Source organism: Mauremys mutica, chromosome 2, assembly GCF_020497125.1.
Source record: "Mauremys mutica isolate MM-2020 ecotype Southern chromosome 2, ASM2049712v1, whole genome shotgun sequence".
Taxonomy (NCBI): Eukaryota; Metazoa; Chordata; order Testudines; family Geoemydidae; genus Mauremys; species Mauremys mutica.
Window position 1 is genome coordinate 299,879,722 of NC_059073.1, and position 15,215 is coordinate 299,894,936.

General features: G+C 41.5%; 1 protein-coding gene across 5 annotated transcripts in view; it reads right to left on the reverse strand.

Annotated features, from left to right (window-relative positions):
- Positions 1–15,215, reverse strand: part of LOC123362615 (MORC family CW-type zinc finger protein 1-like) — a 95,501-nt gene that overhangs the window by 27,350 nt on the left and 52,936 nt on the right. For all 5 annotated transcript variants that reach the window (XM_045003009.1, XM_045003008.1, XM_045003010.1 and 2 more), the window contains 4 exons: positions 13,422–13,560; positions 4,652–4,720; positions 4,049–4,267; positions 2,331–2,420 (listed from right to left, as the gene is read on the reverse strand). In XM_045003009.1, the coding sequence (XP_044858944.1) occupies positions 2,331–2,420; positions 4,049–4,267; positions 4,652–4,720; positions 13,422–13,560 (517 nt within the window). The remainder of the gene's footprint in view (positions 1–2,330; positions 2,421–4,048; positions 4,268–4,651; positions 4,721–13,421; positions 13,561–15,215) is intronic.

A 15,215-nucleotide genomic window follows, 5' to 3' on the forward strand; every position in this document is an offset into this window, starting at 1 on the left:
ACTAAGAAAAGCCTTCCAAGACCCGGCAGAATGACTGAGTAAAGGGGGTGCTCCATGCCAAGGGAGATGCAAACCTTAAGTGTGAAGCACTGTTTGAAGTGGAGAGTCACACCACCACTTAGCAGGGAAAAAACAGTAGCATTTGTCAAGAATGTTATAGGCATTTCTATGGTCACCAGCAATACAGTATTTAAGCACTGTTTGAAAACAGATGTAGGTTAGATTATACCTGACACTTGTGCTGCTGTGGAGTATAAGGCACACTGCCACTTTTTCTGTTTCCTGCACAAAGGTCGGACATAGTAATAGTTCTTCCAGCTGAGGGAATACTGGGACTATTCTCTCTTAGCACTTACTGTTTCAGGTCTCCTCAAAACCGAGAAGAGGAATAGCCATGTACACACTTCCCACTGCATGCCAAGAAGCTCAGACATGAACTAACTTCTGGATGAGATAGCATCTCAGAGCTCCCATGACTCCACACTGTCCCAGTCTGGGCCAGAAATGTAGCGATACAATCTGACTCGTAATCTGTGGATGGTAAAAGCAGTTGGTGCTGGGCCCTTGTTCCTAACCCACGTACTATGTCATTTCAGCAGTCATGTACCACTTTACTGTTTGATTCCAAAGGCAGTTCCATCCTTATCTTTAGGTAATCTATATTTATACTACTACTACTACTAACTCAATCATATGTTAAACTTTCCCTGTTCTAGCGATCTCATCGACAGTATGAGTATGTGTAGGTGGTCTGGAGTAGGAAATGAAGTGACAGCTGGTCCAATCTAACCCCTGGTTTGATGTTGTTATAACAACTGCTTGGAAGGTAGAATGCAGATTAGTAAAACAGGAGCCAAACAGTTACACTTGATATAAGTAGCTACATGGTCCAAGTGACATCTGATCTGCCAATACTTCACTTGCAAGTGAAACTTGAGTTACTTTAGAAATAACAAGATCTGAAATGGTTTGAAAAGTATCTAGCAGAGTGAGAGATAAAGAACTATTCCATATGTGCACTCCAAACAATCCTAGTCTGTTTCGGTATTTTTTCCCCAGGTTCAGACTTTCATTTTTTGGCTGGTACTGTAAGTAAAAATGCCAGAATACCACAAGCAACGTGATTCACGTAACATTTATGACCAACTCTGAAAGAGTAAGTACCGGATGAGAGAGCCTACTCTCCTGACAAGAGTGGCTTGAACAAGTTCTGCCCAAGTCACAACTTTTATTTTTATTGTTTGTATGGTAGTAGCATAGGTCCTGTTTTAAAGATGGGAAAATTGATGTTAGGTAAATCACTTACAGTGTGTGCCTCAGTGAGTCAGTGGCACACCTAGGAACATAAACCAGATGTCCCAACTCCTACTTCTCATCTCTATTAGACCATGCTGCCTCCTAAAAAAAACACTATTTGCATGTTGCTAGACATTTCTATATAGGAAATGCACACTATACCTAGGACTTACAACTATTATAATTAATCTTGGTCATCACACTTGATCACAGAAATGTAGGGCTGGAAGGGACCTCACAAAGTCATCGAATCCAGCCCCTTGCACTGAGTCAGGACCAAGTTCGCAGGTGTGCCTTTAATATTGTCTCCTTGAGAAACTGCAGCTCTCCTGCTGCTTTCCCCTTACTTTATCTTTGCAATTTTGCTCTATGTGCATCTTGCTATCACCAGAATCCTAGAGTTATTGTTAAAATTAATATCAAACAACTATGCTATTTTTGATATTCTTTTTGTCATGGACAGAACACCTTGAGTTGATAAAGGCTGCTATTCTCAGAGTTTCTGTACTATTCTGAATAAATTATGCTCCTAAGATTAACTGTAAGTATGTGCTACTTGCACGGACATAGTAGGTTTACTGTTTTATGGACTGATTTTCACTGCATTAGAAACACTACCTTTTCAAGTTTCATGACAAATCAGCATTTTAGAGCAGATGATCCACAAGTAATTAAGGCAAGTAGCATTTCAAGTCAGGGATTTAGAAAGCTCAAAGCCAATCAACTGAGAGTATTAGCGGCTTTAAGTCATTTACCAAGTTACATCCTTCTGCCATGTAAAAATTCGTTCTGGTTTTTATCAGGCAGTGTGGACAGTAAAATGTTTTGTTAAGATATTCTTTTAAAATCTGATTAGACAAAATTATGCTGCCTCCCCAGTGTTGGCACAATGGTGCTAGCAGCCATTTCTAAAAATGGGTTTCTAATAGGAAAAATTGAGGTATCAATGCACTCAATCTTCACTATGGATATTGACTACAGCTTATATTACACAGTGCTTATGGGTTAAAAAGAAAGGTAAAAAGGCTATTTACACAGATGATTTCTGGGTCACTGTCTTCTTTTTTAATGTTGGCAACTTCAGATTTCTCCAGAAGCATGTGTTGGCTCTTAGGAAGAGGCACCTGCAACAAGGTATGAGAATTGGAAGCAACAAGTTTAGAGTTAATTTTAGCATGCCAACAGCACAGATGTTGAAGCACACCACATCACCCAGGATTGAGAGTAAAATAATGCTCCAGGATGTTACACCTATTCAAACAGTGTGGCAACCTGCATATTTCAGAAGTCTTAGCATTATTTAATAACCGGGAATTGCTGCTTTTGCCTTCTGCTTTTTAGGTAAAAATGCCCAAAACATGCATTTTTTGTATTGCTACATTTCCACAAGATGCACCAAGGGGCTGAAATATCCACAGTTCAAATCTGATTCTGTTTCTAGGGGTGAATTTTCAAGAGGGCAGTGTTCATTTTCCATATGTCATTTCCACTTGTAAAATTTGTACTTGCGACTGAATTGTGTCTTCTGAATATTTGCCCCTGAATTTAATCCTGGTATTAAAATGAGGTCAATGTACAATATTCAAATCAGCATACACTAGCCATCTGTCTTTTCACACTCAGTTTATGACCAGGAGTCATTTAGCACCAAAGAATGACCACACCACATTAAACCAATAGTCCACCTAATAATGTATGCCATCCTCAACAGTCATTTCTGCCAGAGGAAGGCAAACAATGCTGAGCCCTAATGGTCAAATGAGCCAATACTACCCCATTGGGTGTGTTTGGAATAGAGGGAGGGGACATGGGGAAAGTGACTTTTTCCTGAGCTTTGCAAGTGTTCACTTTATGCCCTGAAGCATGAGGACTGATAGCACCAGTGTATTTTTATTCTAGCCATTTTAACTGCTGATGTTATTAGTCTGTCTTACTGCTTTTAGATGTTTTATTTCTTCCAGCTACTACAAAGAAATACCAGGCAAGCTGAACTGTAGCAGGTGTTACCACTATACTATTTTCGAAGCTGCATAAACCTTTCCATTCTAATCCCTGGTTTTCAGTCATTGAATTGTCTCAGGTTTCAGAGTGGTAGTCGTGTTAGTCTGTATCAGTAAAAACAACAAGCAGTCCTTGTGGCACCTTAGAGACTAACAAATTTATTTGGGCATAAGCTTTCATTGGATATAACCCACTCATCAGATGCATGGAGTGGAAAATACAGTAAGCAGGTATAAATATACAGCATATGAAAAGATGGGAGTTGCCTTACCAAGGGGGGGAGAGTCAGTCCTAATGAGGCCAATTCAAATAGGGTGGACGTGGCCTATTCCAGCAGTTGACATGAATGTGTGAGTATCAACAGAGGGAAAATTATTTTCTGTAGTGACCCAGCCACTCCCAGTCTTTATTCAGGCCTAATTTGATGGTGTCAAGTTTGCAAATTAATTCCAGTTCTGCAGTTTCTCGCGGAAGTCTGTTTTTGAAGTATTGCTGGGAATGGGCCACATCCACTTTGATTGAATGCCTCACTGATCATGGAAAGCCAGTTAACAAGGGCTGCAATTCTCAAAATGACTGCAAAGATTTTAATGAAAGTTCATGAATTTTGTGTTATAGTATTTGCCCTTTCTTAAATTTTTCTTATTGGAAATGCACCTTCCAAGTTGATAAATACCCAGTATAAATCAAACTAATAAGCAAGCTACTTTAGGAAGGAGATCAAAAACAAAGAAATAAAGTGGTACTACACCAGTGAAACTCGGTGATCCTTCTCCAGTAGGGAAACAGGAGGTATCTGTCGTTCATGAGGTCTTGCTTTCTTCTGAGAAACAACCCTGTGCTCTGAAATATCCCATCTTTTAGGGCCTCTTTTTTGCATGTGTTGTTTTCTGCTACAGTTATCCAAGCATGAAGATGAGGGAGCTGGCTCTCTATGGAAAGCATTTCTTTGACTCACTGTTTTTTTTTTCTTAAAGGAAGGAAACTGTCAGTTATGTCAAAGTAACCACTTCTCTTTTGGTTGGGTCATTTAACAAGAAAGCTCACAAACAAGAAAGCTCACAAACTATTTTACCTCATAACTCTTGAAATACACAAAGTTTGACTTTACTAAAAGCCTGATTCAGAAACCACAGAGGCCAATGGAAAAAATTCTCATTAATTTCCAGTGGGCTTTGGATCAGACTCTTAATGTGTTAGCAGACTTCCTCTGCAAGATGAAACATCGCTTCATTCAAAGGACAAAATTCTGACATGTACAGGTCTGAGGTAAATTAGTGTGGGTCTTTAATTTCTTTTCTGCCTCTGCTAGTTCACAATGGAAAATAGTTATCCAAAGAGTTTAGTTACTCACATTTATTAATAGAGTTCCGCTGTTGTCTCCACACTGAGTAACCGTGTGCGGTTTGATTAAACGAGATTTCTATAAAAATAAATGTAAATGTAAACACATGCAGTTCAGGAGTTTACAGTAATTTATGCCTGTCACAAAATCAGTAAAGACTCACTAGTGGACTGTTCTTACCATCTTACATTTTCACTGTGAACTCTTGAGTTTAATATCTTTAATACTCCCATTATGGGCAGGAGGCATTCACCACAGAAATATGTTATAAATAACCTCTTTAAATACTTCTTCCCCTCCCATCCTTATGGAAGTCAACTCACCTGGTAATATATGCAGAATGAGGCTTTCTGGGGCATCTCTAGCTAAGGAGTTTTATAGAGAACTGACTCTGCTATCTGTTACGTTTCAAGAAGGTAGCAGAGGCTTTTGAAGAGGTGTGTTTATTTAGAAAAAAAAGGGGGGGGAATTAAGCATGGTTAGCCCCCAATTCCATCCCCCAACACCAAGTCACCACAGCACACTCTGAAGTAAAACAAATTTTTATAAAGGCCTGGTTTATTGGTCAGAAATTCCCACCAAAGAACCTAGTGGTCAGAATTCTAACTCAAAGGCCACCCAGCATCTCCGTGCTAGCTAGCCAATTAGGCAAAAACGTGAATATAATTTCTATTTTCAGGGACTACCCAAGTAGACTCCTCAAGTTTCTGGAGGAAAATGGAGAGCAGTTCCCCAAGCAACTCCTGTTCTTCACAGGCTGATCAGGAATGCAGTAAATTTCCTCTCTAATGAGATACAAGAGAATACCAAGAAACAGGCTCAAAACTCTACGTACTCCCCCGTAAGCCTAACCTTCCTTCAGTGGCCAGGTGCCTCAGTAATGGTACTCTGGGGGAAATTCTATAAGCACCACTGTGGATTCAGATAAATAAAAAAAATGAGGAGTGAGGCAGCTGGGAATTGCCTATTTGCTGGTTGTTGTTATTTTTAGGGCAGTCGATTAATCACGTGAGTTAACTGTGATTAACTCAAAAAAATTAATTGCGATTAATCACAGTTTTAATCGCACTGTTAAACAATAGAATACCAATTGAAATTTACTAAATATTTCTGATTTTTTCCAAGTTTTCATGGATATTGTATTCTGTGTTGTAATTGAAATCAAACTGTATATTAGTTTGGATTACAAATATTTGCACTGTAAAAATGATAAACAAAAGAAATGGTATTTTTCAGTTGACCTCATACAAGTACTGTAGTGCAATCTCTTTGTTGTGAAAGTGCAATTTACAAACAGATTTTTTTTGTTACATAACTGCACTCAAAAACAAAACAAACAATGTAAGGTATTTATGTGCCAGATATGGTAAACATTTATATACCCCTTCATGCTTCTGCCATCATTCCAGAGGACATGCTTCCATGCTGATGATGCTCATTAAAAAAACTATATGTTAATTTAATTTGTGATTGAACTCCTTGCGGGAAGAATCGTATGTCCCCTGCTCTGTTTTACCTGCATTCTGCCATATATTTCATGTTAGAGCAGTCTCGAGTGATGACCCAGCACATGTTGTTCATTTTAAGAACACTTTCACTGCAGATCTGACAAAAGGCAAAGAAGTTACCAATATGAGATTTCTAAAGATAGCTACAGTACTCAACCCAAGGTTTAAGAATCTGAAGTGCCTTCCAAAATCTGAGAGGGATGAGGTGTGGAGCATGCTTTCAGAAATCTTAAAAGAGCAACACTTTGATGCGGAAACTACAGAACCTGAACCATCAATATATATCTATATCTATATTTATATATCTATCAACCTTCTGCTGATGGCATCTGACTAAGATAATGAAAATGAACATGCATCGGTCTACACTGCTTTGGATAGTTATTGAGCAGAACCTGTGATCAGCATGGATGCATGTCCCCTGGAATGGTAGTTGAAGCATGAAGGGACATATGAATCTTTAGCACATCTGGCATGTAAATATCTTGTGATGCTGGCTACAACAGTGCCATGTGAATGCCTGTTCTCACTTTCAGATGGATGCCATTGTAAACAAGAAGCAGGCAGCATTATCTCCTGCAAACGTAAACAAACTTGTTTGTCTGAGAGATTGGCTGAACAAGAAGTAGGACAGAATGGACTTGCAGGCTCTAAAATTTTACATTGTTTTATTTTTGAATGCAGTTTTTTTGTACGTAATTCTACATTTGTAAGTTCAACTTTCATGATAAAGAGATTTTACTACAGTATTTTGTATTAGGTGAATTGAAAAATACTATTTCTTTTGGGTTTTTTTATAGTGCAAATACTTGTAATAAAAATAAATATAAAGTGAGCACTGTACACTTTGTATTCTGTGTTGTAGCTGAAATCAATATATTTGAAAATGTAGAAAACATCCAAAATATTTAAATAAATGGTATTCTATTATTGTTTAACGGTGCGATTCATCACAATTAATTTTTTTAATCACTTGACACCCTTAGTTATTTTGTTTAAGTTACCAGCAGGTAGCTAGTTAAGAATGTAGAGGTTTATACTGTCATCCTCAAATTAAAGCTAATGGATACCATTTAGATGAAAGGGGCATTTCACACCTCTCAGGGCTATTGTTTCAGATTGACTGCACACTCAGCACTACTGATTTTCACTTGGTTAAGTTTTTTTGTGCCCCCATTGAACAAAAATATATTTAAATGTAAGCTTAGATTATAGAGCATAGTTTGGCAGCCGGGGTGAATTCGGCAGCCACAGTTTGGCAGTCAATTTAGCTTCTGCCTCTTTGTGAGTTAGTAGACAGTTAAGTACATATATACACACTGTACAATATGCTATGCTACCTTGAGAAATTTAGTAAAGCAGTGGTGATATTTCAACCCCATGCAATATCTTTGGGGAATCACTGTTTGAAATTTATGAATGGTTTCTTGTATGACAGTTCTACTCCTGGGGGAGGGTTATCACAACTCCTTCAGGAACAGAGAAAGAGACAGAGAGAGAGAGAGAGAGAGAGAGAGAGACAGAGAGAGTGTGTGTATGTGTGTACACTCATCCCGGTATTGAGGACAACTCCAGAGAAGTTCCACTCCCTCGGGTGTCTTGCATATACTCATTCAAACCGGTTTTTCCAAAGACCAAAAGACAAAGAAAGGGCTTTTTGACTCAGCAGATGGACAGGACCTTTGGTTCTAAGGGGACTCCCATTCTTGCTGAAGGGTTGGAAGGGATATTGCCTACCAGACACCCTATGTGAAGATGGGTGATTTTTGGTATGTTAACTAAATATGTAGGAACTTTCTTAAATTTTGTGAGTGTATGTGGGGGTGTGGGGGGGTGTTTTTTCCTCTTATAATGAAAGAGTTTTATTGGAAAAGTTGTGTGGTCAAAGGTTAAAAACATTGTGCTTGGAGAGAAGACAACACACAGATGCTGGCCTTTAGGTAGACTTCCTTGCTGGGGACATCACAATGCATGGCAGGGGGCTGTAGAGCCTTAAAATCCCTTATCAGCAGGAAGGGAGGTGTGGGTCTCAACCTAAGAGACGTGCTGGCTGGGAGCCAGAAATCTTATGCCCTCAAGTGACCATAGAGGGGAAATACAGGTGCAGTTACTCTGAAACTGTGACAGCAATATTGCACAAAGAGTACATCTTGGCATACAAATGGTTCACCAGCACACACTTCTATTACAGGTGTAATATAACAGCAGTCTGAATAGACAAATCCTACCTCTCCTTTCATATGGGGTAGCTATACATCTAGTTTAATATTATGTATTTAAGTATCTAGGGCCACATTTCTGTCCTCAGTCCCACTGGCATAAAACTGGAGCAACTCCATTAAAATCAATGGACTTATCCTGAATAATATCCAACCCATGAAATGTAGGAATATTGAAAAATAATCACTGTAGCCAGGAGGCATTTTAATGAGTTATAAAGCAATGATTTTCACAAAATGTAATTTGACCAAAATCTTTTGTAACTTTCTTGGTAGACTGTGTAGATATACCTTCTTACATAAACTTGTCACCTGGAGAAGTATGGCCCCAAATTCAAGTGTATTTAGTCAAGCAACAAGTTTTAAAAATGATTCAAAGTTGATTTCCAATGCTAAACAAATTTAGTATCACATACAGGGCCAGTGCAAGGATATTTCACACCCTAGGCGAAATTTCCACCTTGTGCCCCCACTCCGGTCCGCGGGGGGGCTGTGTGGGGCCCTGCCCTAGGCCTCCGTGGGGAGGGGGGGAGGTGACCTGAGACCTTCGTGGGAGACGGGGGCGAGGGAGGCAGGCCACTTCCTGCAGGAAGTGGAGTGACCCGGCCCCAGCCTGCTCCACTCCCCTGGCTCCCAGTCACGCTGCCGGCGAGTGCTGGGGGGCAGTTCCCCTTTTACCCCAAGCCTGGGAGCCGGGGAGCAGAGCAGGGGTCAGGGCAGTCAGAGGGTGGGGAACAGGGGGGCTGAATGGGGGCAAGGGTCCCAGGGGGGCCGTCAGGAAGGAGGGGGGTTGGATGGGGCAGTCAGGGGCAGGGGTTCCAGGGGTATCAGGGACAGGGAGAAGGGGTGTTTGGATGGGGCAGGAGTCCCAGGGGGGGCATCAGGAATGAGAGGAAGGATTGGATGGGGTGGTGGGGGGTAGTCAGGGGACAGGGAAGGGGGGTGGATGGGGCAAGGGTCCCGGGGGAGGGGGGCGTCAAGGAACACGGGGGGTTGGATGGGGCAGGAGTCCCGGGGGGCGGGCCACGACCCCCTTGTGGGGTGAGGAGGGAACCAGTTGTTAAGATTTTGGCAGCTCAATACTGGCCAGGGGAGTGGGAGGCTGAGGAGGTCAGCGGGTGGGCAGTGGTGGGGGGGGTGAGTATGCGAGCCGGGGGGGAGAGGAAGCTGAGAAGACAAGCCGGGGGGCAGGTGAGCCAGGGGAGTGGGGGTCTGAGGAGGCGAGCAGGCGGGCATTGGCGGCGGGCAGGTGAGCTGGCGGCAGGGGAGGAGGGCTGAGGATCCGAGTGGGTGGGCAGTGGCGGGGGGGGGGGGGAGGCAGGTGAGCCGCGGGGGGAGGGGGGGTTGTTTCAGAGGTGCTGGACGGCGCTGGGGGGGTTATTTTCGCGGGGCGGGCAGTGCTGGGGGAGTTGTGTTTTGGGGGGCTGGGCAGTGCTGGGGGGGGGGGGGGTGTTTCGGCCCTCAGCTGTTTTCTTTGGAGTAATATGGCCCTCGCTGCTTTCTGAGTTGTGCAGGCCTGAGTCAACACTACAGCGTGCAAAGATTAGCTATTCAGTAGTTAAAATGTTCTGTTTCCTTCAGTACAAAAGCTACCATTATGCTCTGGAAACATTAAAGGTTTAGCAAGTCCTCTTGTCCACTTTCCTGAAACCTAACTGTAAGACTAAACGCTTTAATTTGTTTGGAAAAGTCGTTATATGCAGCACATGTCCAATGAATGCCAGCTCCTCTCTGCCTGCTGAGAGTCCCCAAAGATGCTACTCCCACTGTAACAGCTCAGAGAAAGAAAAAAAATGGGACTCAATATTTATGCTGAATCTTATCAGCACTTACAATTTTTTCAAAAAAATAATAGTATTAAGTTGTCACAATAAAACGTATGCACTTTTTTGTAAAGCGTGCAGGATGCATGCACAGCTGGAGCAATAGCCAATATGCATTCAGGTAAGGAAGAGAATGTTTTACTGAACCTGCTGGAGTTCTTTGAAGGTATTACCTCCAAGATAAAGGCAAATTCAGTGGATGTAGTTACACTTAGATTTTCAAAAGGCATATGACAAGGGATAGCAATCAAAGATAAGGAAAGAAAAACAGGAGGTACAATACAGTGCTGCATCAAAAACACTGTCTGAAGAAGAGAAGAAAACACATAGCTGGAAGCTTTTCTATTTGGCAAGAGATGAGTCAAGCTCCCCTTTACTCTCCAGCCTCTGCAGGGTCAGTTCTAGGAACTGGTGAACATCTGTCCACATACAAGAGACCAGTAATTTACCATAAGAGCACTGACATTTAGCATCCTACTGTAATTAGTGTTACCATTGTGACTTTACTGACATAACCTGTGACCATACAGATCATTGTTGCAACCAAGGTCCTGTAGTGGCACCAAATCTTGTATAAAGGGAGTCAAATAAGGTGTTTAAGACATGGTTATGGTTTGCTGGTTATGATTATGCTATCTGGGTGCATGTATCATTTTTGTATTTAAAGTTATAAATATTGGCTCTATACCGTCTGTATTTCAAACTTATGCTATGCTTCTGGGTGACACCCCAGCCAATTTGGCATCAGCACTACCTAGCCTCCTTGATGGCCATCAGCTATACAACTGACCCATTGAAAGAAGGCAGATACACCTTGTGACTCAGCAAGGTATGCAGGGACATGCCTATGCACAGAATTCTAAGGTTTTTTCTTGCCATGTGCTGGATGAATGTCCTGGGAACAAAGAAAGAAAGGCCACATGACAAGAGACAATAAAAAACTGCCGCAGCTCTTCCATCTTGTCTTCAATCCTGCTTCATATCTCTGAAGGGGCTTTGTTACAAACTGAAGCTTTGAACAAAGGACTGAATGACCCATCCCAGCTGTCGATGTACTCCAGAGACTTAATTTGAACCTGCAGTTTATTCCATCACTGCTACAAGCCTGAACCAAGAACTTTGCCATTATTGTATGTAATTGACTCCATTTAACCAATTCTTGCTCTCATCTATATCTTTTTCCTTTAATGAACAAACCTTTAGATTTTAGATTCTAAAGGATTGGCAACAGTGTGATTTGTGGGTAAGATCTGATTTGTATATTAATCTGCGTCTGGGGCGCTTGGTCTTTTGGGATCAGGAGAACCTTTTCTCTTTTACTGGTGAATTGGTTTTCATAACCATTTGTCCCCATAACGAGTGGCACTGGTGGTGATACTGGGAAACTGGAGGGTCTCAGGGAATTGCTTGTGTGACTTGTGGTTAGCCAGTGGGGTAAAACCGAAGTCTTCTCTGTTTGGCTGGTTTGGTTTGCCTTAATAGTAAAGGAACCCCAGCCTTGGGCTGCCCTGCTTTAAGCAATTTGTCCTGAATTGGCTCTCTCAGTTGGGTCCCACCAGAACTAGCATTGTTACAACCATACTATAGCGAATACTTGTATTACCGCAATAACACTAGTTACAGTCCAATGCCTCAGCATTTCCATGGGAGCCTGTGCATACCATCAATGAATTGGATAATTATCCTGGAAACAAGTTCTCTAGGTTTCCAGAAGATACTAAAAATAAGAAAATTGTAACTAATCAAAGCTAATTATTGTGGAAAAAATATTGAAATCTTAAGCATACAGCAGCGGTTTCAGAGGCAAACCAGGTGTTAAATAGTGTTCTTTCCATTTGCTACTACAAAGTAAGAGACAATGTTGCCTATATACGAGACATTTTGACTTCATCTTTGATGATTACAGGTAATCTTATATAAAATCTTTCTTGAAGAAGGCGCAGAATAATTCAATTTAACCGTATAAGACAACAGGAAAAAAGGAGACTGAGCTGACCAAACTACAAGTGTGCTAAGTTATCAAAAGCAACAATGGAAGATTTTTGAAATCTAATCGTGGAGTATGTCCCCACTGCATGGAACTGTTTCAGCAGAATTAGGCAAACTTATGAATGAGTAACTAGGGAGAAAAACTACAGCTATGATAATAAATGAATTTCAGAGGCATTTAGAATTTACTTCTGAAGCATAGGACTAAGATATAAGACTCAGTGCCGAAAAATATGGTAAGCAAGCTGTGAAATGGTTTGTTTGACAGAATGGCCTTTCCTAGACTATTGTTATGGCCCTCTTCCAGAGTTTTACAACTTTCTTCTTGGAGCACAAGCACTCCATGCTGTGCTGTTAGTTTTCTGAATTGAGTTATTTTTTGGAAATCTAGCTCAAAAGAGTTGTCCCCTTGAAGCCAGGCATTGGTGTTTGGCTGTATTCCCAAAAGAAGGATTTGTCTGCATGCTGATTGTGACCAGCTCTGTTCAATGACTGATGTATGTAGTGTAAAACAAACTAGTCACAACTATGAAAATATTTAGACCTTACTCCACTGATTTCGCCTCCTACAGGAAACAAACAAGTCCCCAATATCTACTACCACCCTAAAAAGGACAACAATGTTTATATACACTCCAATTTGAGAGGATTATTTTTTAATCTCGAAATCAAGCTATTTATCCTTTTAGTATCCAGTAAATATTAAATCTACCAAAAGGTACCAGTATTTCTGGACTTTATGGACCGTGCATATTTAACTTCCAGACAAAATTTGGTAATGAAGATTGCAGCAGCAGTTTCCAGAATCCTAATTTCTATTAGAAAATAAATGATAGAGAAAAGCAAATTATGCAATTCTCACCTCTGAAGATACTATCAATTACATATTGCTTTTCTACTAGTCGGTAAGCACTTAATTTCACTTCACATGATGTATTTCAGAAAAAAACAAAGATCAGCTCACAATTTGATAGTTACTAAACCGAAGTTAATCAAATTGTTTTCACTTGATTAATAATTCCAACTCTATCACTGAAAAATACTGCCATGGAACATGTTCTACCTGAATCAGAGTTTTTACACATTCTGCTTTTCTCCCCATTCTTTCAAAAAACAAAACAAACCAAACAAACCAAGAATGTTTAACTTTTAGATTCACATTGAGTTAGTGGGAACTTCCCCTAAGACAAACTCCAGACAGCTCACAGGAAAACAGTGTAAACTAAAGGTAACAGCTCACCTGGGACTGCAAGTTTTCCAGCTTCTTTTGATGTCGCTGGATTGAATCTATGAGGAGTTTTTCTTTTTCATTCGGTGACAGTGATAGTCTGTTCAAAGTACCCAAAGGGATGGAGGGTAAACGTTCTGGTCTATTACACCTACAATATGGTTTCAAATCGATATAAGAGAAAAATGAGTGAAAAGGAATACGTGCTCTGTTATCTTGTATTGTCTGGCAAGGAATTATCTTCAGTGGTTCGAATTACAGTACTGCCCTCCAAAGTGACTAAAAGAGACACCATCTTACACAATAGAACTGTTCTCTGAATATACTCCACATCACTTGTTAATTTCAGTGACAAAAATTAGCTTTACTACTTTTCACTCTCGTTAGTTCTGGGGTGCAAACACCGATTAAAGGAAGAGAGCTGGTTTCTATTCCTTCCTGTGCACCAGAATTACTTACCATGACCCAGGCAGATATGCCTGTGCAATATACTAAATGCTAATTGCACAGCGGCCACCAAGGCCTGCTCTACACCAGTGGTTCTCAACTAGGGGTCCAGGGCCTCCTGAGGGGCTGTGAGCAGGTTTTGGGGCGCCAAGCAGGGCCAGTTTTAGACTGGCTGGGGCCCACGGCAGAAAGCTGAAGCTCTGCTGTGTGGGGCTGGAGCCCCAGGGCTCTAAGCCCTGCCACCTGGGGCTGAAGTTGAAGCCTGAGCAGCTTAGCTTTTCGGGGACCCCTATGGCATGGGGACCCGAGAAATTGCCCTGCTTTTCTGCTGGCCCTCGCTTTCTATGCAGAAAAACAGTGTTGTCGCACTGATGAGCCATGGAGTTTTTATAGCATATTGGGCGGGGACTCGGAAAGAAAAAGGTTGAGAACCCCTGCTCTACACTACACAGTTAGGTCAACAAAAGCTGCCTTGCATCAACCCAGCTGTAGACGTGTCTTCACTTAAATTTGGCTCCCACCGACGTAAGTGCCTCATGTAATTAGACTGATGCAGTGTCAATGTAGACACTGCATTGCTTACATTGACTGTAACCAGCTTTCAGGGGCTGTCCCACAGTGCCTCACACTGATGATACAATCAATACAAGCGTTCCTGGTGAGGACACGCATCGCTGACCCAAGGAGCCAAGTGTGCGTGCACACACAAGCGATTTAATAACTGTGGTGGCTGTATACCAAGCTAAGTTAGGTCAATATAATTCTGTAGTGTAGACATGGCCTGAGGGCCCAGTTTTGCCATTGGAACCTTAATGGTGTGATAAAGATGGAACCAAACTTGACTGTCCTTATTTAGGATTATAGGACTGGCAGTCAGAAAAAAATACTTATCTGTAGTTTCACTGTATTTAGTACAGACATCAGATGCCATTTTTACAGTCACCTTTCGTAATAAATCTGTGCATGGAATCTCTCTCTCTTTACACACACACACACACACACACACACACACACACACACACACACACACACCTCTCTGCCTGAATAATTAATACAGGATCAGCTTTCGTGCTGGAACCACATTGGTGCCTGACTTGCGTGCTTTCTCCGCAATGGAGCTTTGGGCACTAAAATCATGGTGTGTGCCAGACAGACTCAGATTTAGATTAGATGTGAGTGACCCCAAAATGTCCCTTCTCCCAATGACTGAGTTCATCATTAAAGCAGGGATAGGGATTACCATCAGTGGCAAGTGTCCAAAGTAGCAGAGCTGATACACATACTACCTGCCACTTAGCGCAGTTAACAAGGTGAGATACACCCCCATTACTCTGTCTCTGTTCTCTAATATAACGATCA